This window comes from Eleutherodactylus coqui, chromosome 4 (assembly GCF_035609145.1).
Source record: "Eleutherodactylus coqui strain aEleCoq1 chromosome 4, aEleCoq1.hap1, whole genome shotgun sequence".
Classification (NCBI taxonomy): Eukaryota; Metazoa; Chordata; class Amphibia; order Anura; family Eleutherodactylidae; genus Eleutherodactylus; species Eleutherodactylus coqui.
The window spans coordinates 9,867,150-9,891,944 of NC_089840.1; the positions used below are offsets into that span (position 1 = coordinate 9,867,150).

General features: G+C 50.4%; 1 protein-coding gene across 8 annotated transcripts in view; it reads right to left on the reverse strand.

The window, feature by feature from the left end:
* TIAM1 (TIAM Rac1 associated GEF 1) overlaps positions 1-24,795 on the reverse strand; it is a 285,262-nt gene that overhangs the window by 66,605 nt on the left and 193,862 nt on the right. For all 8 annotated transcript variants that reach the window (XM_066599058.1, XM_066599055.1, XM_066599062.1 and 5 more), the window contains 7 exons: positions 14,434-14,658; positions 13,718-13,903; positions 10,772-10,918; positions 9,706-9,780; positions 7,700-7,870; positions 5,277-5,381; positions 1,582-1,660 (listed from right to left, as the gene is read on the reverse strand). In XM_066599058.1, coding sequence (XP_066455155.1) covers positions 1,582-1,660; positions 5,277-5,381; positions 7,700-7,870; positions 9,706-9,780; positions 10,772-10,918; positions 13,718-13,903; positions 14,434-14,658 — 988 coding nt within the window. The remainder of the gene's footprint in view (positions 1-1,581; positions 1,661-5,276; positions 5,382-7,699; positions 7,871-9,705; positions 9,781-10,771; positions 10,919-13,717; positions 13,904-14,433; positions 14,659-24,795) is intronic.

Sequence of the window (24,795 nt, forward strand, 5' to 3'; positions counted from 1 at the left end):
CTCGCGGTTTTCGTGCGACGCATTTTTAACATCAGAAAGTCCTATTGACATTTATGTGAAAAACAACGTGGCAAAAATCGCACAAGAAAAATTGCAAGCGGCAGCGATGAAACTACCCTTCAGCGGTTCTGTTGGTTGCGGAATCCCTTCTTTGGGATCTTTATGCGTCACTATGCCCGTCCTCAGGATAAGTCACTAATAGTGGATGGCCAGAGACCCGCCGCTCAGGATCCCAGCGATTAGTTGACCACGGGTCCGATCAGAAACTGCGGCGCTTGTAACTGCAGACACGACTCCCACTGATTGTAATGAGACCCAAGCATGCAGTTACACGCGACGGCCACTACTCAGGGGTCAAAGCCGCAGCTTCCGATCCAACCCAGTGTATCAAGGTGCAGACAGCTCATCAATAGCATTAGCATAGAAAACCCCTTTAACCCTTGCATTTCAGTGGTTGACATCCGAAGCATGAATAGACATCCCGCAGATTTAGAATCCACAACAGTTTTCAACAATGCTGCGGATTTATTGCAGAAATTTCCCGCATGTGTAGAAGATTTTAGAAATCTCCTCCGCACGGCTTATCCTGCAAGTCCAGCAGTGGAAATTCCGCCTTACTTCCCCCCGTGTGAAGATGGGCTGATGGTTAGACGGTCTTATGATGCATGGGATCTGTCACAATGTCTCTGCAGCGCCACCCACTGGAAGGCAGCTTCCCTATAAATCAACCTTCTAACAGGCCTTGCAACGATATAAACCAAAGCTGAGCCTTCTCCATAGGGAAGAGATCCCATCTGCGGACGGCCGTTTCAGGCTTCTCGCCCCTCGTCAGGGCACAGTAGGGCAACAGGACTGTTTCTCCTTGTGGAGAGCGCCAAGATGCTGTTCTCTACACCCGACCCCTATCACTGGCCTGGCACCCAGCCAACCAGAACCCTTCTGTGCCCCAATGAGGCGGCGGTCTGTAGGCGGTATCTTACCCTCGTTAAGGAGATTCTGGGTCGGCTTATATCCTAAGTCATGTTAGAAGGCCGGACATCGGAGTGGTTGAGATGCGAGAGCATTAGTGCCCTTTTTCAGCACACCCTCTTAGGCCGGGCTCACACGGGCGGATTCCAATTGTGGAATCTGCGATCAGTGTTCACACGGAGGTTCCTCAGTAAAACGCAGGCGTTGATAAGCATGTACCATCGCTTTTTCGCTCACACTCATGGATACGAATTGCGTATTCTGCAGGTGGAGGAAAAATCGCAGCATGCTTTATTTTGCCACGAACTCTATGCAGACGGACTCTATTGAAGTCAATGGAGGCCGTCCGACCCGCAGCCTATAGACAATTAGAGTTACATATGGGCTGCAGGTACCCACGTCATCACTTAGCGACGGCGCCTAAAATACAAATATTGAAACAGAAAAAAGCCGCGGCAGGGGGTTCGCAGGATCGCTGGCCGCCCGTGTGAGCCCGGCCTTACAGCTCGAGTGTCTCCATAATCAGCTCAAAAAGGGTACAAAGTAAAGTAACACAAACTTAGGAAAAACCTTCAAGTATCGTCACTATTACAGCAGAGCCAAAGAACTTACCAAAGGTGTCCGACGGCTCCAGCTTTTCAAGCTTTATGTATTTCATGCATTTCGGACAAATTTCGATTTCTTTATAAAGCTGAAATAAAGTGAGAAAAACCTCCATTATTGTCCGTGAGATAAGAGATTTAGGTTCTATTCTTCATCGGTCAGTGGCTGTTGCCCGACAATATTTCCCACATGCAGCCTCTGGATCAGCTCACGGTCCAGCCGCTCCTCACCTCGCTGCACCCCCGTCGGTATTAGCTGTGTGCTGACAGGTCCGACCACCTACCTGCAGGGGGCGACCTCTGCCGAAGAGCAGGTAGGCAAACAAGAACGGTGGCAGCGGCACAGGAGAGAAGGACACCTGCATCACCTGCCATAATGTGGCTGCAAACTAGTTTATAACTCCGGACACGGATCCGTTTATAGCAGCAGAGAAATTCCTCTTCACCGGAAAAGCCGAGGAATTGTGGGAAAAATACACAGAGAACATTTAGGAGGAAAATGTATTTTTATGTGCTAAATACAGATTGTCCTGAAGCGAAGAGCGACAAATGTATTAGGAGGCGCCTACAACATTAGGCCATCTACAATCTTCATTGGCCGGACCAAAGTCCGGATCTCAATCCCATCAAGCATCTTTGGGATGAACTAGAACACCCATCATCACCCTATCCTAATCCACAGCGCCATCTTCTGGGTGACTACTGGTAATGATGAGGCGCTATCCTAATCCACAGCGCCATCTCCTGGGTGACTACTGGTAATGATGACGCGCTATCCTAATCCACAGCGCCATCTCCTGGGTGACTACTGTAATGATCAGGCGCTATCCTAATCCACAGCGCCATCTCCTGGGTGACTACTGTAATGATGAAGCGCTATCCTAATCCCCAGCGCCATCTCCTGGGTGACTACTGGTAATGATGAAGTGCTATCCCAATCCCCAGCGCCATCTCCTGGGTGACTACTGGTAATGATGAAGTGCTATCCTAATCCACAGTGCCATCTCCTGGGTGACTACTGGTAATGATGAGGCGCTATCCTAATCCACAGCGCCATCTCCTGGGTGACTACTGGTAATAATGATGCGTTATCCTAATCCCCAGCGCCATCTACTGGGTGACTACTGTAATGATCAGGTGCTATCCTAATCCACAGCGCCATCTCCTGGGTGACTACTGGTAATAATGAAGTGCTATCCCAATCCCCAGCGCCATCTCCTGGGTGACTACTGGTAATGATGAAGTGCTATCCTAATCCCCAGTGCCATCTCCTGGGTGACTACTGGTAATGATGAAGTGCTATCTCAATCCCCAGCGCCATCTCCTGGGTGACTACTGGTAATGATGAAGTGCTATCCTAATCCACAGTGCCATCTCCTGGGTGACTACTGGTAATGATGAAGTGCTATTCCAATCCACAGCGCCATCTCCTGGGTGACTACTGGCAATGATGAGGCGCTATCCTAATCCACAGCGCCATCTCCTGGGTAACTACTGGTAATGATGAGGCGCTAGTCTAATCCACAGCGCCATCTCCTGGGTGACTACTGGTAATAATGAGGCGTTATCCTAATCCCCAGCGCCATCTCCTGGGTGACTACTGGTAATGGTGAAGCGCTATCCTAATTCATAGCGCAATCCCATGGGTGACTACTGGTAATGATGAGGCGGTATCCTAATCCACAGCGCCATCTCCTGGGTGACTACTGGTAATAATGAGGCGCTATCCTAATCCACAGGGCCATCTCCTGGGTGACTACTGGTGATGATGAGGCGCTATCCTAATCCACAGCGCCATCTCCTGGGTGACTACTGGTAATGAAGCGCTATCCTAATCCACAGAGCCATCTCCTGGGTGACTACTGGTAATAATGAGGCGTTATCCTAATTCCCAGCGCAATCCCATGGGTGACTACTGGTAATGATGAGGCGGTATCCTAATCCACAGCGCCATCTCCTGGGTGACTACTGGTAATGGTGAAGCGCTATCCTAATTCATAGCGCAATCCCATGGGTGACTACTGGTAATAATGAGGCGCTATCCTAATCCACAGCGCCATCTCCTGGGTGACTACTGGTAATGATGACGCGCTATCCTAATCCACACATTCATCTCCTGGGTGACTACTGGTAATGATGAGGCGCTATCCTAATCCACAGTGCCATCTCCTGGGTGACTACTGGTAATGATGAGGCGCTATCCTAATCCACAGTGCCATCTCCTGGGTGACTACTGGTAATGATGAAGCGCTATCCTAATCCACAGCGCCATCTCCTGGGTGACTACTGGTAATGATGAAGCGCTATCCTAATCCACAGTGCCATCTCCTGGGTGACTACTGGTAATGATGAAGCGCTATCCTAATCCACAGTGCCATCTCCTGGGCGACTACTGGTAATGATGAAGCGCTATCCTAATCCATAGCGCCATCCCCTGGGTGACTACTGGTAATGATGAAGCGCTATCCTAATCCACACATTCATCTCCTGGGTGACTACTGGTAATGATGAGGCGGTATCCTAATCCACAGTGCCATCTCCTGGGTGACTACTGGTAATGATGAAGCGCTATCCTAATCCCCAGCGCCATCTCCTGGGTGACTAGTGGTAATGATGAAGCGCTATCCTAATCCCCAGCGCCATCTCCTGGGTGACTACTGGTAATGATGAAGCGCTATCCTAATCCACAGTGCCATCTCCTGGGTGACTAGTGGTAATGATGAAGCGCTATCCTAATCCCCAGCGCCATCTCCTGGGTGACTACTGGTAATGATGAAGCGCTATCCTAATCCACAGTGCCATCTCCTGGGTGACTAGTGGTAATGATGAAGCGCTATCCTAATCCACAGTGCCATCTCCTGGGTGACTAGTGGTAATGATGAAGCGCTATCCTAATCCCCAGCGCCATCTACTGGGTGACTACTGTAAAAAGGACGTTCTCCACATTCCGCGGGTCAACAGACATGTGACACCAAATGTGTAGTTAATTTATGTATTTAAAAAAATTAAAAACCTTTACAACAAACACTTGCTTCCCGCCGTCTTCTCATCCCTCAACTCTATTATTCCGTCGGCTGTCAGAGCTGCTGTTTTTGTGGGTAAGTTGCAGTTTCTATTAGAACCATTTTGGGTTGGATACAGGGCCAATATACTTTAATAGTTCGCACTGCTACGGACACCAAGCAGGATGGTTTTTGAGAAATGGTAAATTTTTTGAAGGTAACATTTTTTTTTTAGAAAGATTTAAGAAAAAAATGTAACTTATTTTTACGTATTTACTTGCATTTATACCAGTTTGATCTCTTCTACAATATACTGCAGTACTCCAGTATTGCAGTATATTGTATATTTAGCGATAGTCTAAAAAGCCACAAGCAGAGCTGAATAGATTGCAATACAAGGCAGCCGTGGGAGCCTTCACTGGACTCTGGGCTGCCATGTGAACCCATCGCACCCCGCACACGTCAGAGCTGTCAGAAACCGCTCCATATAGCCCATGCCACCGCTCACTGTAGACTTATGATGGGAGGTCGTTATGGGGTTAACATTGTGTTACCACCCCTATGATAATGACTGGGGTCCCAGCAGAGGTCACTCCTGTCATTAGTTCATCTGGGGGCACAAATACTAATTAAAAAAACAAACAGAAAAAAAAAAACTAAGAAAGGGTGAAAGAAGGAGGGGGGGGGGGGGGGGGGGAATTACCAGATCGCTGATCTCCTCTTCTTGCTGCGGGATGTAGTGTCGCGGTTGGTTGTTAATTAAGAACTTGAGGCGAAGATAATGAGCGGTGTAGTCCAGCCTGTGAGTCTGCAACAAGAGGAAAGCATTAATCACACGGGCAGGCGGACGGTAACATGCTGCTGAGTAGGGCTGCGGGTCTGGGAAGCTGAGATATAGGTAGCTGTTTGTTCAGGTCTGCAGAGCCACTATTATATCAGCCAGTGAAAGAACGTCCATGATGACATAAAGCATCTACCACGTCACAAGTAGCTCCGCAGCGGCCCCCCGGTAACGGCTGGTATCGCAGAGGGGTTCTGGTATCTAGAAACCGCTTGTCTCGGAGGGGTAACTGACTGATTTAGGGGAGGATTTTGGTTGCATTCCTATGGAAAATGCAGAGCAGACATGATTTCACCATGAGTGAAGCCACTTGACAAACTCATCTCTGCTCCATCCATAGGATGCTGCAAGAGGCGGCTGTTATGTAGTGTGAGATGCATCGGCTGCCAACACTGCGGCTACAGTCACATCTGCACTGGAGGCGCCATACAAAGATCCTGGATGAACTGGCACAGCATGCTGCACTACTGCAACCGCGACAATGCCAGGCAAATAACGGAAGCCGAAAGGACGCCATTACAGTAATACGGCGCCGGTCGTTTAAAGGACGGATTGATTCAAGCAGGAATTCCATTTCCCAGAAACCTGCATGGAGCTCTTAAAGGGAGTTCCAGGATTAAATAAATAGCGCCCCATCTGCTCACAGGATGTGTGTGGTATTACAGCTCAGCAGCCTTCATTTCAGTGGAGTCAAACAGCAATACCAGTTACAGCCCATAGACAGGGGGGCACTGTTTTCTAGAAGACAGCAGGCAAATTCTCCTAATTTTGCACAGCCTTCCGGCCTGCAGTTCCTGCGAATAGACACACATTCCGGTCTTCTGGGTGCTGTGGGCTCAGCAGCTGTAGGTGACTGACAGTCGGCCTCCTGCTGTGAGAACACTGCTCTTACATGCCATGATCAATGTTGATCGTGCATGTAAAGGGTCCACAGAGGGAGGGCGGCTCTCTCTGTGGCATCATCAGCCGTCGGTCACGTAATCGCAGAGGGCCGAGGCGTTGCCATGGCAACCGATCACACAATGACGTCCAGTTCTGCCAAGGCCTGTGATCGATAACGCATTGCAGTACAGAAGTGCTGTAATGTAATATCGGAGTGTTCACAGCAACACAGGTTCAAGGCCCCTACAGGGACATAAAAACAGCAAAGAACAAGCCCTCATACGACCGCGGCGATAGGGGGAAAAAAAGTTATGGCTTTTGAGAAGTGGAGATGAAAATCCCCTAAACAGAATTTAAAGTCCAAAATAGGCCACGTCACTAAGGGGTTAAATGGGATCCTGCTGCCCGTCTCAGCCAAGTTGGGAACACTTGTTTAATCTCTGGGAATACGGAGGATCGGGTCGCTCAGTCATAACCTGAATTTAATACATTTTGATGCAAACTTGCGGGGTCCAATATAAAACAATGGCGCCGCTCGTAACCAATGAGATTATTGCTTTTGGTTGCCACCAACTTCCTTGTTTGCACTATTTTTATGGCTCCCTTTATATTTTTAGCACTTTTCACCATCACATTATGCCCATACGGAGTACTACACATTTCGTTCCACTAGGGGGCAGCCTTGATTAAGTAACATCATACTAGGATGAGACTATATAAGCAGTAGGAAGAGGTAAATCTTCAGCAGACGCACCACAGCGGCCAATAGAGGTCCTTCATTTAGCTGCCGCTGGCGATCGCACCCAGAGAACATAAAGCAGGGGGATGACTGGAGAAGATCACAGAGATCCTGCACGTACCCCGAAAGACCCCCAAACCCCAACAAGAGACATTCGGGAGAAGCTCTATTCACCACTAGGGGATTTATGAAGCCTTTTACTGCCTATAAAAAGCTGCACATTTTTGTGTATGTCGTACCGCTGCAAAAACGGGACATTTTCTGACCTTTGTGGGCATCGCTTTACTAAGTTTGCTGAGCTTCCAAAAATGGGGGTTTGGGCCTCGCCAGCCGGCCAGATCGACTATCCTTTATGCCACAAACGGTAAAAATAATCATGGAAATCTACAGCAGCTCGTAGTTGGTGCAGATCTCACACTGGCATAAAGAACGCTGCAAGCAAAACATGCTGGCTGGCCGGCCGCAGACCCCCTGTGCGCACGCAGGGATCGCTCTACAGGGATGGATGATCTTAAGACCCCGAGTCCCCTAGGAGAGTCTGAATGAGCCGGACTAAAGGCCAGGCAGACGGGCTCCATTCTGTGCCGGGACCTCTGTGACTATATGCATGGGATGAGTTTGTCCGGTCGCGCTCCTCCTCGGATCTCGCGCATTACTACTTTACCTTGCAGATATACTCTAGGGCGTCCTTCGCCGTGTCCTCCGGATGAATTACGATCAGGACAGACTGGTCGTTTGGCAGAGAAACCCAAGAAGGTGTCAGATAGTCGTGGACCCAGATGTCGGTGTCGGGGTGGGGAGGATGGACGCTGGCGAGGACCACCTCCTTCTCCTTCTGTAGAGGAACACACGGGGGATTACTCATACAGCGGCGGGAAATCCTGTTACTTATCAGCAGATTAACGGATCCGCAACCCCAAATGCTAAACGGGATTACCAGAAGTTCTAATTAAATCTGGAGGCTTCTGGTATTAATATACATCTGAGACACAGGAGACTCTGCAGGTTTCATTACCCTAATAACTACCCGAGAGCTGCAGAACATCGCACCGCCGACCAGAGACTGGATGATATGGGATTCTGTCTCCAGCAGACTGTTGACATGGCAGGAAATTCGGTCCCATAATCTAACGCTACGGCTCATAGACACCGAGGCGCTCCGTTCGGGGATGTGACCCTTATTACCTTCTCCGCCATGCCAAAGCTGTCCAGTGTCACCCGTGTATACATCCTGCGGACAGACAGAGGCGCCTATATAGTCTGCGGGATCATGGGGCTCCGAGCGCCAGGAAGCATCACATCCGCAGTCTAACACTTCAGCTACTTTGAGTCCGTACGTGTAGTTTTTGAAGCTCGTAGGAGCCGACATATTCCCTTTCCACGTCCGTGCCCATCAGCGTACGCAGGCGGCGCTTTCACAAAAGTGGATTGTGGACGCATTTTTGCGCCTGTATTACAGACAAATGTCTTGGTGCAACGCTACACTATGAAACAGAGATCGGGGTCAGTAGACCGGCTGTCTGCCCGGGGCACTTGTCTGGAATAAGGGCGCAAAAACGCACCCACAATGCAGCAGGACGGGCCTCAGTAGATGGGTACCCTACTGCCCCATCTCTGGTTGACCTGATGTGCTGTGTGTCACATGGATGCCCAGTGATTCCCATGGGTGTTCAGTAACGCCTCGTTACCCCTGGAGGGTCACTTCCAGCCAATAACTGCTAAGGAGCCTCTTCACAGAGGTGAAACCTGGCAACTGGAGAAACATCAGAATTAAAACACCTCTTAAAGGGGTATTCTGGTTAAGGTCATTCTGCCATTGTTGCACTGTCGCATGTGAAGTTAGTTCCTATAAGGAAACCAGTCGCAGTAATATTGCGGTTTTATCTTTTTACACGTGCGACCAAAGGTTGATGTGTAATGGCGATTTTACACGGGACGATATCGTTAAGAATACTCCAGATTCCCACGAGAATTTGAACGATAAATCGGCCCGTGTGAACGTGGGCAGCGACTTAACGAGAATTGTTCAATTTCTTCATGCAGAAAACTGAAGAACGTGCCGTTCGGTGTAAATCGCAGTCGATCTCTTCTGAACAGCAGTCCGTTTACCGTAAATGGAGGCGGGTGGGGGGAGAGCGCTCCCCGGTCGCTCCGACTCCGTGACGATAGCGCTTTGAGTGATGCCAGCGATACTCACTTCTGTGTAACGGCTCGGGGGCATCACTGCCCAATTTGATGCCCAATACTCATCACTGAAATGAGTATTGGGCATCAAATGCCTGACAGCTCGTCCCTTCTAGAAGGACCATAGGCCTACCAAATGCTCCTTGCATCACCTAACTGATATGCCCCTACTCTGGACCTCTACAAGACCGCTCCCGTTCTAGTGGGACTTGTGCCGTCCTTGGAAAGCTGTTGCGTAATTCTTCATTTCCTGCAGCGGCGATAACTGGTTGGCAGAACTGTTTCTGGGGTACCAGCATTGGGGCCGTTGGCGATCAGCTGTTCACCTCTGAGTGCCACAAACTGAAAGGATTTGTCTAGGACAGGACAACCTCTATAATATAATGAGCAGGAGAAACCCTTCTTGTGCCCCAGATGTGTGCCACCATGTGGCCAGGGTGCACGGACATGATCTGAGGTCTGGGGAGGCGTCTGCCATGACATTACCTTGCCTTCAGATGTGGCCTCATCAAAGATCCCTTCCAAGGATTTCTTCACAGACTCTGAACCCTCGTTAAATACCTGCGAAGAAGCGTTTACAGCTTAATAGGCACAAAATGCATTTGACTGGCTGCAAATACCTGCCTATAGGAAAAAATACCGAATCTACAGTCTACTCCTCACTCCCCTCTAATAGTAGCCTAAGGGGGCATTCACACCACAATGTCAGTGCTTTCCCAATATATACCTCTGATAACCCCGGCATCTGCACTGCGTCGGCTTACATCACCAATTGTAGGCTCACATTTGTAGGGGTTGTACCAGAATTTCAAGTTATCGACAGGATAGAGAATAACGTGCAGATCAGTAGGGGTCTCACTGCTAAGACCCCTGCCAATCTGAAGAATGGGGGTCCTGTGTCCCTCGTCGTCCTCACTGTCGGATTACTACACCACTCGTAGTGAGGAGGAGACTGGATGGAGCTCTGGGTCACACCAGCACTCCACTCACCTTCAATAGGACTGCCAGGGTACCCGAGCGGGTATTACCATTAGCCTCACTGAAATGAATGGAGCGCTAGTTGAATTCACAGTGACATCACTGTGGGGAAAGAAGTGATTCCCCCAGCGACAGGAGAGTGGGAGTCCTTGCTGTGGAGATCAGTGGGGGTCTCAGTGGTTAGACTTCCCCCTATCCATCCTGTGAATATCCTGTGGGTAGAAGATAACTTCGAATTCCGGTACAACCCTTTAAAGAAAGATACAGAATGAAAAGTTGACTAAACTATTAGTGATTAGGTCCCAGGGTATGTCTGCCATTCACAGTGTATAAGCCACAAGTGCGCTGCAACGCAACGTAAACACATCCCAAATACACAGTAAGCCTTTAAAGCCGTGTTATAACGGACGTATACAGAGCCTGTATGGTAATAGTATGGGGCTTCAGTATCCATGCATGTAACCTCCGTGTGCCTCCACGGTGCCGGCCTGTATACACCACTATGGGCACCATATGGATCCGTACATCATAGGAGGAGATCTCCAGCTCATATTATAACCGCCACACATATCACCTGGTTGATGCTCGGCCTTCCTTGCTTCTTCTTAGAAGACGTGTCCAGACCCCACAGAGAAGAAAACCGGCTCCTTCTCTTACTGGATGATCGGGACATTGCTTGTGTGCGTCTCCTGACGCCAGACTCCCCGGTACGGGCCGCCACCTGCGCAAAACAGAAACTCCATTACCAACCTTACTGAAAGGAAACCTCTCAGGTCCGTGATGGTACCCGGGCTGCGGGCGCTACAGTGGTCCCAGAGGTCAGCGGTCCATCACTTCTATCCATCATGCAGAGAGGATTCGGAGGCGGCTCATTAATGTCACTACTCATCCCCCCCCACCTTGCTGCAGATTGACAGCGCTTTGTATTAGGGTCCTTTTATACGGGCCAGGTCTCGGCCCGATATAACCAACGCCGATCGATAGAGCATGCCGATCAGCACTAGTCCGATTCCTCCTATATGGGCTGACTACTTGGCCCGTTCATCCCCATAAGGCTGCGTTCACAAGCGTGAGTACAATACGGCTCAGAGAAACTCAGGCTGCTGTCGTACTTGCAAAAATGTGATTTTTATGCAAGTGCGATGCACTCGGCGAGGAGAAAGCATCGCAGTGTTGCACTTGTGATTTTCTCAGGTCCACAGAAAAAAATGGGCAAAATCGACCAAAAATAAAACATGTTCCAGATTTGCAATAGCTGCAAGGAAAAAAAAAGTCTCACGTAAATGGACTCTATGTGAATCACACAATATGCAAAACTACCTGTTTAAAGCAGTTGCCTTTGTTTCTTCCAAACACAGCGCCACCCTTGTCCTTAGAGTTGTGTCTGGTATTACAGCTCGGCTACACTGAAGTCCACATGAGCTGAGCTGCAATACCAGACACAACCCACAGACAATGGTGGCGCTGTGTTTGGAAAAAAGCAGCCATGTTTTTCCAACCCTGGACAAGTCCTTTAATTGCCCATGTCAACGCACTCTAAAGCAGTCATTGGTCGGCGGCACATCTCCCCGTTGACATGCGGAAGCGTAAAGCCAGCCACCTAGCCTTTTTTACCTTGCTAAGAGGCCACGACCCGCTGATGGAGCGTTTGCTCGTTCATCTACTGGCGGTTATCCATTTTACATGGCCTGATAATCAGGTAAATAAACATGCAGCCAACGCTTGTGTCCAATAATGGGGGGGTGGGGTTCAAAAAGACCCTTTATTACACATACGGAGAGATGGATCAATCAGTGGCTGGGGAAGCAGTGGATATTAATGAGCCGCACTACCTGTACTGCAGTGATCCGGGTTGGTGATGGAAGCGCAGCTCCCATAGAACTCAATGCAATACCAACTCTGACCACTGCAATATTGACAGCACCATCTAGGCAATCTGATCGGTGGGTATCCTGATGGTTGGACCCTCGTCAATCAACTATTAATAGCCTGAGGACACATCATCAGAAGTAAAGACTCCTTTAAGAACACCTATGTTGTACCTGTGGATAGGGCACGCGGATCATGCTGGGTTTGCTTTAAGGGAAGCTCTGGTACATCTTGTCTACATAAAGCCTTCCTTCATATGTAAAGGCCATAAACCTGCGTGTCACGTTCAGATGATCACGGTATCCCACCCACGACCTGCTCTTTCTATTGTATTCCCCACCCCGGTGGCGGCGTACGATCCAGTAAGAGTCCCTCCCGCCCTCCGGAGTTATTAAGACTTCTCTTCTGTTCCCACACAATAGCTATAAAAGCGCGGCTCTCCAAGATGAAAACCACAGAAGGTGCTGAATATTAAGTGTTCTGTACCTCTCTGCGCACACACGTGTACGGGGATCCGAGACGCTGCACTAAACCTATAAGCTATTTACGGGGAAGTTGGAACGCGGATGGCGTGCAGGAATCCAGGATAATGACTTTCATATGCAAGTAACAGAAGGCAGATTGCTGTGGGAGTCGCACTGACCGCCCCGCGTTCTGCAGCACCTGCTCCTCCTGGCAATCCATCCTCACTACCAAGAGACGGCACATGCCGGGTGCTTGTACGGCACATCCTGCACCGGAAGAGTTCAGGCTCATCTTCTGTTCGCACTCACTTAGTGTCATACGTATTACAACTTTCCCATGTCAGACTATTGGATTTTCCAGATTATCGGGCATGCATAAAATGCAAGAACGTTGGACGCGAGTCCTGGATTACAATCAGAAGTGCAATTTGCAGCTACAAAATCAGTGTCAGGGTCCCCAAATAACCCATGCTGGTGCCTTTATATGTGTAGAGGGGCCTTCAGTAACCCTGGCACTAACTTTGCACCCCTGAAAGCTACACCACAGATTCCAACTATCAATAGAACAAGTGGATAACTTCATGGCAAGCGCTCAACTGATCGCTTCTGTTTTAGCGATCAGTGAGGGTCTCAGCACCTGGACTCCCAATGACCAAAACCCCTGACAGGTCACTACTGTGAGCCAGAAGTTTCTAAAAAGTTTAGTCACCCTCTCAAGGAGGCTGAAAACAAAAATCTAAAACCATAAGAGAATAAGCAAAAATCCATTGTTTTTTTTTGCCTTCCTCTGGATCGTGTGTGTGAGTGTGTGAGTGAGCGAGTGTGTGAGTGTGTGAGTGTGAGGTGTAATAGGCTGAACTGGATGGTCAGAGGTCTTTTTTCGGCTTTACATAGTATGTTACCATGTAAAACCCAGGGGGCAACACATGGAAGGGGGTCCACGTCTCCTGTTTAAAGAGGATTCTCATTCTGTAAACTCTTCCAGATTTTGCATTTTAAGGCATAACTGCACTTTCTAAAAGCCTTTTAGATATTATAGTGCATGTGAGAAGTTATGATTGCTGGCAGTCCGGTAGCTGAGACCCCCACAATGTCTGGGAGGCAGCACCTGAAGCGATGGTCTGAGCGCCGTCAACGCTCAATAGCTCAAGACGGGCCTATTTGTTATACAATTCCTAAACACTTACTAAAGCGTGAAACGACGACACGGAGAAGATCCCCAGGCGCCCCATGGCAACTTTAGTTGGTCGGCTTGCAAACGCCAGTAAGCGTTTTGGGTTTGGCAGCTCGCCTCCTTGCAGGCTGGCGAGATAGCAGCGATACCGGAACAGGTCCATCTGAAACTGCTCGAGGTTCTGCTCCCAGACGAAGATCTGCGAGGGGAAAAGACAGGCGAAATCAAGAATTAAAGAAAGTCAAAGATGGCAGGTGGTAACATTGGAGCTTTTATCGAAGGCTTTCGATTATCGTGTGTCGGTGCGGGACTCAAGCCATGAAAAGAGATGCAACTCCAACTGTATCCACAACCAAACCTGAGACGTGCAAGTCGCCCCTGGCTGGGATCGGGAAACTACGGCTGTGTCAACTGGAAGACAAGTTACTAGTAAGTGTTGTCCATGCCGAGCCGCCTGCCCGGAGGCAGAGAAGGTCCGGTATGAAGACTCTACATTTAATTAGAGGGTTTGTTCACTTATCAATTCATCTTATCAAAATAAAGAATAAAGCAACTTTGTAAACTGTTTTGATAAAAAAAAAAATCTGCAACCGTTTTGTGCGCACAGCACCTGCGCAAACTGATGTGTCTCCATGGTTACAGACTATTGAAATGGTTGCTAATGACTATGGTCTGAAAAGTCAGCGTCAAGACAAGCATCCACTCACTTCCCCACGGCCCATCCCTTACCTGGTCCAGGATGGTTTTCTTCTTCTTGGTGTCGGTGACGGAGGACAGCTGCATTTCCCCCATCTTCTTCATCTTCTCGTCCATGTCGATCTTTTGCTCTAACTTCTTGATTTCTGACTTGAGGAGTTTGACGGTGTCTTCCTTGTGGTGTTGTCTGGCCACGGTGGTGGCGCATGCGGAGTGGATGGCGGTGATCCAGTTCTCCAGCTCGGTCTGACTGCTTGTCTGAAAGAGGAAGGATTACCGATCAGCATCATCCTAAAGGGGTGGATATATCAGACATCCCCTTTAACACAAGCGCTCTACTGTGATGAATAAAAAGGGCTGATGTCACTGGGGGGTACGTGGCTGGGACATATACAGAGTTACTGAAAACAAACTTCCCCCAAATCGAGGCCTCTAGAGGGCGCTCTGCTACTCCAAATGAGACGAAATTCAGATACGGTAACGTCAGATAGTGAGGCTTTCGAGTTGGGGAAATTTAATTTTGCTAACATTGTATTTCCCCTACAGCGGTCACTACAGGTGAAATGCAGTATTACACTAGGCTAATTAAAAAATGGCCATGTATGGCAGCTTTCACGTCCGTGCTCAAGTCCCCATCCGGAGCCTCCAGCATGATAACACACATGAAAACAGCACCGTTTAGCCAGGAAAGTTTTGTGCGGCATGCTGGACGAAACTTATTGTAGTTAATTGGGTTCGTCAGACAGACTGTGCCCCCGGAGTGTGAGCCCTTCGGCTATTAAAGGGGGTCCTGAGCGGGAGACTCCTCCTGTACGACATATATACACCCTAGAATGGGCATGTAGACAAGATGTAGTTAGAGGATGGTAGATAACTAGCTGCTCGGTCGGAGTCGAACTGCTAAGACCACCGCAGACCATGAAAATGGGGGTCCTGAAGGTCGCCAAATAAATGGAGAAGCAGTCAAAAATGAGAACTGCTGAACTCGCTCGGTGGGCCAACTCCTTTAAAAGGCAAACTACCGCATGTTCTCCCTTAAAGGTACAAATGTGATCAGTTGTCTAATGAGTCTAAAGCAGACAGGAATCCACGTCCGACCTCATTAAAAAAAAAAAATGAATACTTCTGCTGGTCCTTCATGCTTTACACTGCAGCTTTGACTAGCACAAGTTCACTACATGCTCACTGGAAGACCATGTAGATTGCATTTGCATTCCAGCACGGATATAATGATTGCAATCCAAGAGCGATGAAACCGCCCGCAGCGGCCACACACTAACTGGGAGACACGAGGGAGGGCCGGAGATTACGGCTACAAAGTTGCCTTTTGCTGCCAAAAAGTTTATTAACCTGTCAAAACATTAACCGAACAATCACCTCTACATCTAGAGCGTGTCATGTGCGGCCCGGGGCGCCCCGCGCCAGAACAATGACTGCTTATGCTCCTCTCCCAGAGCTGTCCTATCAGGGACCGGTGACAGACGCGAGCGCCGCCATATGGTTGGTAAGGGACGAGGTCACCGCCGCGTTCTGTGAATGAAGGGACCTCAATGAGCTTTTAATGGTATTCAGGTGCCATGAGCAAATGTTTGACCAAGGGGGCGCTCCTGTCTGCGTCCCTGAGGAATGCCACGAGCGGGGCTAAAAGCACCACTCCGAGAACGTCTACATGAGCATCGTGTCCTCCGGCGCGGCTGGAATCAGCGGGCAAAGAGGGGTTTGCTTGGTAAATCAGAGATGCATTCGCTGCAGTTCATCGCAGGAGTGAAGGTAAACGTGAGGAGCAGCGGCCGCGAACAGCACGGTGTAATAACGGATGCGCTGATTGCAGCGGTCACTTACACTGATCGGTTTTGTGAAAACATAGAGTCCTAGCCGGAAGCAATGAGAACCAATCGACACATTAATTAGCGCTCGTTTAATTACCCCTTACATGGGCCGAAAAACAGCTTACGGTAAGAATGCAAACCCGTAAGCCGCCTGCATCTGTCCCCGTTCACACAGGGGATGTGCTAAAGATCAGCGAGGGTGTACAATGTATCGGAAGAGTCCTCAGACCCTGAAGCGCTTACATTTTATGTTGTGGCCTCGTGTTCCCCTCATTCTGCACTCAGGACCCCGTAATGACAAAGTGACAACAGAATGGGAGGAATCCTTGTAAAAAAAACTCCCATTCTGCATTGACACAAGTATTCACACCCCGTACTCAGCACTTCGTTGGAGCCCCTTTGGCAGCGATTCCATCCTCCAGTCTTTTTGGCTGATCCGCAAGATTTTCACACTTGAATTTGGGGACTTTTCGGAATGGGGGCCGACTGTGGACAGCCTTTGACAAGTCTCTACAGAAATGATCCATTGGGTTCATGGCTCTGCCTGGCCCCTCAAGGACATTCAGAGAGTTGTCCCTAAGCCCCCCTTGGCTGGGGTCTTGGGGTCATTGTCTTGTTGGAAGGTGCCCCTACTGCCCAGTCTGAGGTCCCTTGCGCTCTGGATCAGGATTTTATTATCTCTGTGTTTTGCTCCATTCAGACTCCCCTCCCCCAGCATGACGCTGCCACCACCGATTGAAGTCGTTCAAACGACTGCCGGCCTGTGAAAAGGGCCTTTACAATTACCTGATTGGCTGATTTTAAACGCCCATTGTTTGCTAACATTTAGCATTGACAGGTTGTTACTTATACACTATGCTTGATGAGGGCTCTACAGCAGTTGAAACGTTGCTTTTATGGTGTATGCGCACTAGCCTGTAATACAGATTGCCCACCTGTGGAGATGCTGACATCCGACTGCTTGCTTGCCTCTTGAAACCTTTGATGGGTTAGGACTGATCCTCCTAGACGGACTGTTACATTTACTCTATAGTACATACATTACTTATCCTGTACTGCTCCTGAGTTACATCCTGTATTATACCCCAGAGCTGCACTCACTATTCTGCTACTGGAGTCACTGTGTACATACATTACTTATCCTGTACTGCTCCTGAGTTATATCCTGTATTATACTGCAGAGCTGCACTCACTATTCTGCTGGTGGAGTCACTGTGTACATACATTACTTATCCTGTACTGATCCTGAGTTACATCCTGTATTATACTGCAGAGCTGCACTCACTATTCTGCTGGTGGAGTCACTGTATACATACATTACTTATCCTGTACTGATCCTGAGTTACATCCTATATTATCCTCCAGAGCTGCACTCACTATTCTGCTGATGGAGTCACTGTGTACATACATTACTTATCCTGTACTGCTCCTGAGTTACATCCTGTATTATACCCCAGAGCTGCACTCATTATTCTGCTGGTGGAGTCACTGTGTACATACATTACTTATCCTGTACTGCTCCTGAGTTACATCCAGTATTATACCCCAGAGCTGCACTCACTATTCTGCTGGCGGAGTCACTGTGCACATACATTACTTATCCTGTACTGCTCCTGAGTTACATCCTATATTATCCTCCAGAGCTGCATTCACTATTCTGCTGGTGGAGTCACTGTGTACATACATTACTTATCCTGTACTGATCCTGAGTTACATCTTGTATTGTACTCCAGAGCTGCACTCACTATTCTGTTGGTGGAGTCACTGTGTACATACATTACTTATCCTGTACTGCTCCTGAGTTACATCCTGTATTATACTGCAGAGCTGCACTCACTATTCTGCTGGTGCATTGTGTGTTACACAGAGAAGGGCTTTGAGGAGATGCCATAGGCTTCCTACAATAATCAGTGACGGTCAGGCGACTCGTCTGCCGCTGCTGATAACGCTCAGGTTACGCAGCGAATCACGCGGCACTACAAATCCTTTACCAAACCAAAAAATGTAATTTAGCCTAAAAAACCCAACCACGGAACAAACATGGAGAGGACAAACGAGCTATGACAGTTGCTATGGCGATGCTGGAACCTCGTAGCGAGATGAGAGTTTCCTTCACCCTCTGTTCAACTCAGATCTTCATTTCAAAGCATCCGTCTCCTTGTGGCGGAATCCCTTCATAAATCGGCCCTCCAGGAACGCAGACGCGAAAACTCCCAGCAGACCGAAGAGGAGAACGTTGAATTTGGCATTCTCATTCTGTTGGAATCTAAATTCTAAGACTTGGGGGGGGGGGGGGGGGGGGGGGAATGCTTCCAGCTTCGTGTAATCCAAGAGGATTTATAGATGGGCCTTCCAGAGGAGAACATCCAAAAACGAAGGCATGAGAATTTGGAGAGATTGTAAAAGGCTTCTGCAGCGGAGCGGGGGGACACCACGGGGGTCACGTCCGCCGCTGCAGGGGAGCGGGGGACACCACGCCGGTCACGTCCGCCGCTGCAGGGGAGCGGGGGACACCCCGCCGGTCACGCCCGCCGCTGCAGGGGAGCGGGGGACACCCCGCCGGTCACGCCCGCCGCTGCAGGGGAGCGGGGGACACCCCGCCGGTCACGCCCGCCGCTGCAGGGGAGCGGAGGACACCCCGCCGGTCACGCCCGCCGCTGCAGGGGAGCGGAGGACACCCCGCCGGTCACGCCCGCCGCTGCAGGGGAGCGGAGGACACCCCGCCGGTCACGCCCGCCGCTGCAGGGGAGCGGAGGACACCCCGCCGGTCACGCCCGCCGCTGCAGGGGAGCGGAGGACACCCCGCCGGTCACGCCCGCCGCTGCAGGGGAGCGGAGGACACCCCGCCGGTCACGCCCGCCGCTGCAGGGGAGCGGAGGACACCCCGCCGGTCACGCCCGCCGCTGCAGGGGAGCGGAGGACACCCCGCCGGTCACGCCCGCCGCTGCAGGGGAGCGGAGGACACCCCGCCGGTCACGCCCGCCGCTGCAGGGGAGCGGAGGACACCCCGCCGGTCACGCCCGCCGCTGCAGGGGAGCGGAGGACACCCCGCCGGTCACGCCCGCCGCTGCAGGGGAGCGGAGGACACCCCGCCGGTCACGCCCGCCGCTGCAGGGGAGCGGAGGACACCGCGCCGGTCACGCCCGCCGCTGCAGGGGAGCGGAGGACACCGCGCGGGTCACGCCCGCCGCTGCAGGGGAGCGGAGGACACCGCGCGGGTCACGCCCGCCGCTGCAGGGGAGCGGAGGACACCGCGCGGGTCACGCCCGCCGCTGCAGGGGAGCGGAGGACACCGCGCGGGTCACGCCCGCCGCTGCAGGGGAGCGGAGAACACCGCGCGGGTCACGCCCGCCGCTGCAGGGGAGCGGAGAACACCGCGCGGGTCACGCCCGCCGCTGCAGGGGAGCGGAGAACACCGCGCGGGTCACGCCCGCCGCTGCAGGGGAGCGGAGAACACCGCGCGGGTCACGCCCGCCGCTGCAGGGGAGCGGAGAACACCGCGCGGGTCACGCCCGCCGCTGCAGGGGAGCGGAGAACACCGCGCGGGTCACGCCCGCCGCTGCAGGGGAGCGGAGAACACCGCGCGGGTCACGCCCGCCGCTGCAGGGGAGCGGAGAACACCGCGCGGGTCACGCCCGCCGCTGCAGGGGAGCGGAGAACACCGCGCGGGTCACGTCCGCCGCTGCAGGGGAGCGGAGAACACCGCGCGGGTCACGTCCGCCGCTGCAGGGGAGCGGAGAACACCGTGCGGGTCACGTCCGCCGCTGCAGGGGAGCGGAGAACACCACGCGGGTCACGTCCGCCGCTGCAGGGGAGCGGAGAACACCACGCGGGTCACGTCCGCCGCTGCAGGGGAGCGGAGAACACCACGCGGGTCACGTCCGCCGCTGCAGGGGAGCGGAGAACACCACGCGGGTCACGTCCGCCGCTGCAGGGGAGCGGAGAACACCACGCGGGTCACGTCCGCCGCTGCAGGGGAGCGGAGAACACCACGCGGGTCACGTCCGGCGCTGCAGCGGAGTGGGGGACACCACGGGGGTCATGTCCACCAGATGAAGATTTTAAGGAACGCTCATCTTCTCTTCGGTGGGATGCAACATTGCTCCTTGCTGCCTCACTGCAGATTTCCAAGATGGCACTACTTGATACGGTGGAGGTAGTTGAACACTGCACGATGCTTTCCAATTGGCCAGTGTTGATCACATGAGGCGTGCTAGCCATACACAGCAGTGAGTAGTGTCTTAGGCTGAGTTCACACTAGCTGCTTTTTTTGCCAGGTGAGGTTTTACAAAAAAAAGGTAACAGTACAAAACGGAAGTAAAACAGAAATAAATGGAGAACATTCTAATTCTTTTGGTGGATCAATGAAACAGATCATTGGGGGGGGGGGGCGTGCCTTCCACCCATATCTGTTTGACTTTTGTTTTTCGGCATTTTGAATGGATCTGTTTTCTCCCATTATTTTCGTATTCTGCCCATTGATGTGTTCTAAAATAAAACCCGATACAAAGTAGAAGTGAAATGAATGAAACCTGATTGATTTCCATTCCTTTCCGTCTCCCGTTATCTACAATGTAGAATCCATATTGGTTCCATCGGAGGTGCAGCAGTCTGAACGTTCCGGTGTAAAATAACGGAACAGAGATGGAAAATTGAGAAACGGATTGAATCTGAAGGTCTTCGGTTTTTAATGTATTTCTAAGAGAAGGAAAACAAACGTTCGCTTCTCGCTTTGCTGCTCCAGTGATGGAAAAGCTAGAGGGAAAGCAAGAACGCTAGCGTGAGACGGCCCTTAGAGGACCCGATGCCCACTGAGCACTGCTGGCATATCCAACACATTGGCATAGAATTCCTGAAACGGGAATACCCCTTTAATGTTCTCTGAAGGGGGTAACTACTAAAACTTCCTGTGCGTGGCCTGTACCACGTATGCTGCTCTCGGGGGGACAGTAACTCCCATCACATTACTGCTGATGATTAAAGGCTACTGCTGCACGGTTATAATGATCGTTTTTCCTCTTGGCTGTCCTCCTTAAGGTCTTTAGTCTAATTTAAGTGTTATGGAAGGTAATGATAGTTACACTGTCCACCCAGCAGGCTGAAATGGTATCAGCACAGCATTAGCTGGTAGTTATGCAGCATAGGATTGTTTGAAAATACCATTAAGATGGTGCCTGATAAGCATCAGACAGGAGGCTATACTGCACTGGAAAGAGTGTAATACATAGAAGAGACCTCCAGGGTGCGACAGTCAATCAGGTAAGGGGGCAGGGATGGAAAAAAGGGTTTTGAGTTGAGTGCTTCTTTAACAGTAAGTAAAAGCTCTCCGTCTCTGCCAGTTCCCGGATCCCCTGCCACGTGATGTATACATCTGTTTCCCAGAACAGCAGGTAAAGTCTGTAAAGCATCTTGTTGGAATGGAAGGCGCCAGTCTGATGGGACGTCCGACTCACCTGCCCTCGAATAGCCACAAGTCAGAGATCTGGAGCTCAAGAGTGAAAACAACAAACATTCCCGAACACTTAGATCGCTGCAGCAGCGGCCGCTCTGCGTGATGGTTGCTCAATATCCGGAGTATCACAGGACAGTCTTCTGTTTCCAGTATAAGGAAGGATAAGGCCAAATGGACAATAGTCAACACGGGTCAGCCAAAAACTGCAGGCAGGCGTGGCTCTGCTACCAGTCGGAGGGGCTGTAGTTCTCACGTCTCTGCGGATTTTGCCGTTTGCAACCCATGACTACACTCAGAGAGCACATTGTCCAGTAGATGCATGTAGGCGATAACATGATGTGTCCAGCAGGACCCCACTGACACGAGAGGGGAACAAGGGATGGGACGTTCGGGGGGTTCTAGCACAAAGCTCAATAAAAGCGGTGGGTTCTAGAACTACGGAAAATGTACATCACGTGTATCAGCATGCCGGCGCCCTAACACTGGGGGAGAACATTGGCACCTAAAATGAACCCGTCACTCAGGGGTTAACCACACGGTCTCGTTTTTGTATCCGTTTTACATAGAGACTTTGGAATTGTGTCCTGGCCTGATCACGGGTCTCCAGACCAGAATACTGAGCCTCATACGCATATATGACGCTCAGGGTTAGGGTCCGGAGAGCGGGGGTCAGGCCGGACACACTTCCAAAGTTCTTACATAACACGGATGCAAAAAGACAGTGTGGTTAACCCCTTAACTGCCTGGAATCATTGACTAGACTGACAGAGCTCTCCCTGTATGAGAAATGACGCATCAGTCTAGCCAAGTGTTGCTCAGACTCCAGTCCTCAAGACCCCCCAAGAGGTCATGAGAGGAGCATATCCTATACAGAGGATGCCTGTAGCAATGTCTGCGGCACTGAGAAAACTAGATTGCCTGTGCATTTCTATGAAACTCCAGGACTGGAGTTTGGAAAACATTGGTCTGGCTGATCCAAGAAAGCCCCCGCGACTCCGAAGCCCTGGCCCAAAGCCCCCGCGACTCCAAAGCCCTGGCCCAAAGCCCCCGCGACTCCAAAGCCCTGGCCCAAAGCCCCCGCGACCCCAAAGCCCCCGCGACCCCAAAGCCCCCGCGACCCCAAAGCCCCCGTCAAACGCCACAGCATTCCAGAATAAAACCTGCACGCCCGCACTTGGCACGCCGGTACTGGATTCATGCTGCCCACGGTTTAGGCAGCTTGAAAGGTTCTTTTAAACAGGTACCTTTACATGGGCAATTATCGTGAAAAGAATTGCAAAAAACCAGCAAATTCTGTCGATCGTCGTTCCGTCTACATGTGGCCACAGACAGGGCACGGGGTGATAATTTACTCGCTAGTCGTTAGTTTGCAGATCACCTAAAAAAATGTTGTTTGTTGATGAATTATCGCCTTGTGTAAAAGGAGTGGAGCTAAAAACAAACAAACCGCCAACTTAGCAGGAGACATTGTCGTTCAGCGCGGACTTCCTACTAAACTCTAATTGGCTGCCAATGTTTATCCCCGCCCACTAAATATTCCCGGCACTCAGAAATGTACGGAAAACTGCAGCAGCGAACAAGCCAATGAATGTAGTGAAGAAGCCAATGGCCCTGGCAGCGAGCATCATTTGGGCGTCGTTACGGGTTTAGGCCAAGCAAGGCAGGCAAGGAACAGATGAACCCGTGACCGCGCATGGAGGTGTGCAGAAATAGCTGATGCATGCCCGCCAAAGAAAGCCAAGCTCCCCTACCAAGTGGGTGAACGATAATTGGGGCTGCGTAAATGTTCCTAGCAATTCGGTCATCCCTCGTGAAATTGCAGAACTACTGAACAACTATTTGGTGTAAAACCTTTCGATCATTCGATCACTAGAGGGACTTCTCCCGGCAGCCAATAATAGCCCCATATAAAAGGTGCCGTTTGCCCCATTCAGGGGTGGCGGATTTGCCAGTATAATAAATGTGAATGGTGTTTCTCAGAACCGCACCCATGTGTAGCCGATTTCTCCGCTGTGTATTTGAAAGTCTGTCGCAGATTTAATTCCTTTGCAATAGACCCGTTTTCCTGCCGCAGGTTGGGAGGGGAGGTTTTCTGCTGCGTCTGAACGCTCCCCTTTACAGCACAATACACGTGAATGAGGTTTTCACAACATGGGTTTGAGGGTACGCTGCCCACTTTCGATCTGCAGCTTAGATTCCATGCCGCTTCGCTTCAGATTTCACCGTCTGCATTACAAACCGTAAAATCCACGGTGAAACTATGGCAAATGCAGAAGGTGCCAGGCATGCTGCAAAATGCACTATGCCCACAAGACCTGGCACAGGTAAAACAGGGTGCTTAAATCTGCACCAATTCCGCCATGTCTGAAGGCCGTCTGAGAAAAGAGTGAAGCTTCAACATGATGCCGCACTGATACTTTGGGATCCCCATGAATTCCTAATAGTATTATAGGAAGAAGACCCGGTGCCATCTATGTTTCAGCAGATTCGGGTCGGCAGCTTTTGGGAATAATGGTGAGTCACACAAGTTCCCAGACGCTGTTCTATCATTTGCTTATATCCCCCGGGTCACTTCATATCTTTTGAAGTTCTTGCCCCTCTCAGAAGATCTTTCTCATTCCTCTGTCATTCGGTGCCATCAGGGCAATTTATTAACACTTCGATTCACCTTACAGCGGGGTTTTATTGTGTTGTGAAAATAGCTTATTAATGCTTTAAGATAACTTTCTGCACCGTGTGATCACAATCAAGGTATAGTTTGCTACATCTGTACGTTTGTTTTTGTTTTATGTTAAAAATGAGAAAAGGGGGTTATGAACCAATAAGGTTTCATTTTTCGTAATTAAATAACAAAAAAAAATTGTCCCTTTTTACATGCCCATGGGGGACTTGAACTTGCGATCATTTTTGCTTATACCATATGCTGCAATACTTCAGTATTGCAGTATATTGTGGTTTCACTACTAAGCCTTACCACCAACTTTTACTAGAACTCCCCCTCCAGTAGTCAATGCAGGGTAAATGTCTGTCTGGTCACAGATCAGCCAAACCAGTAATGATCGGCAGATTGTGGTCCCTCATATATTCACTAAGCCGTATAATGGACTGAAAAAA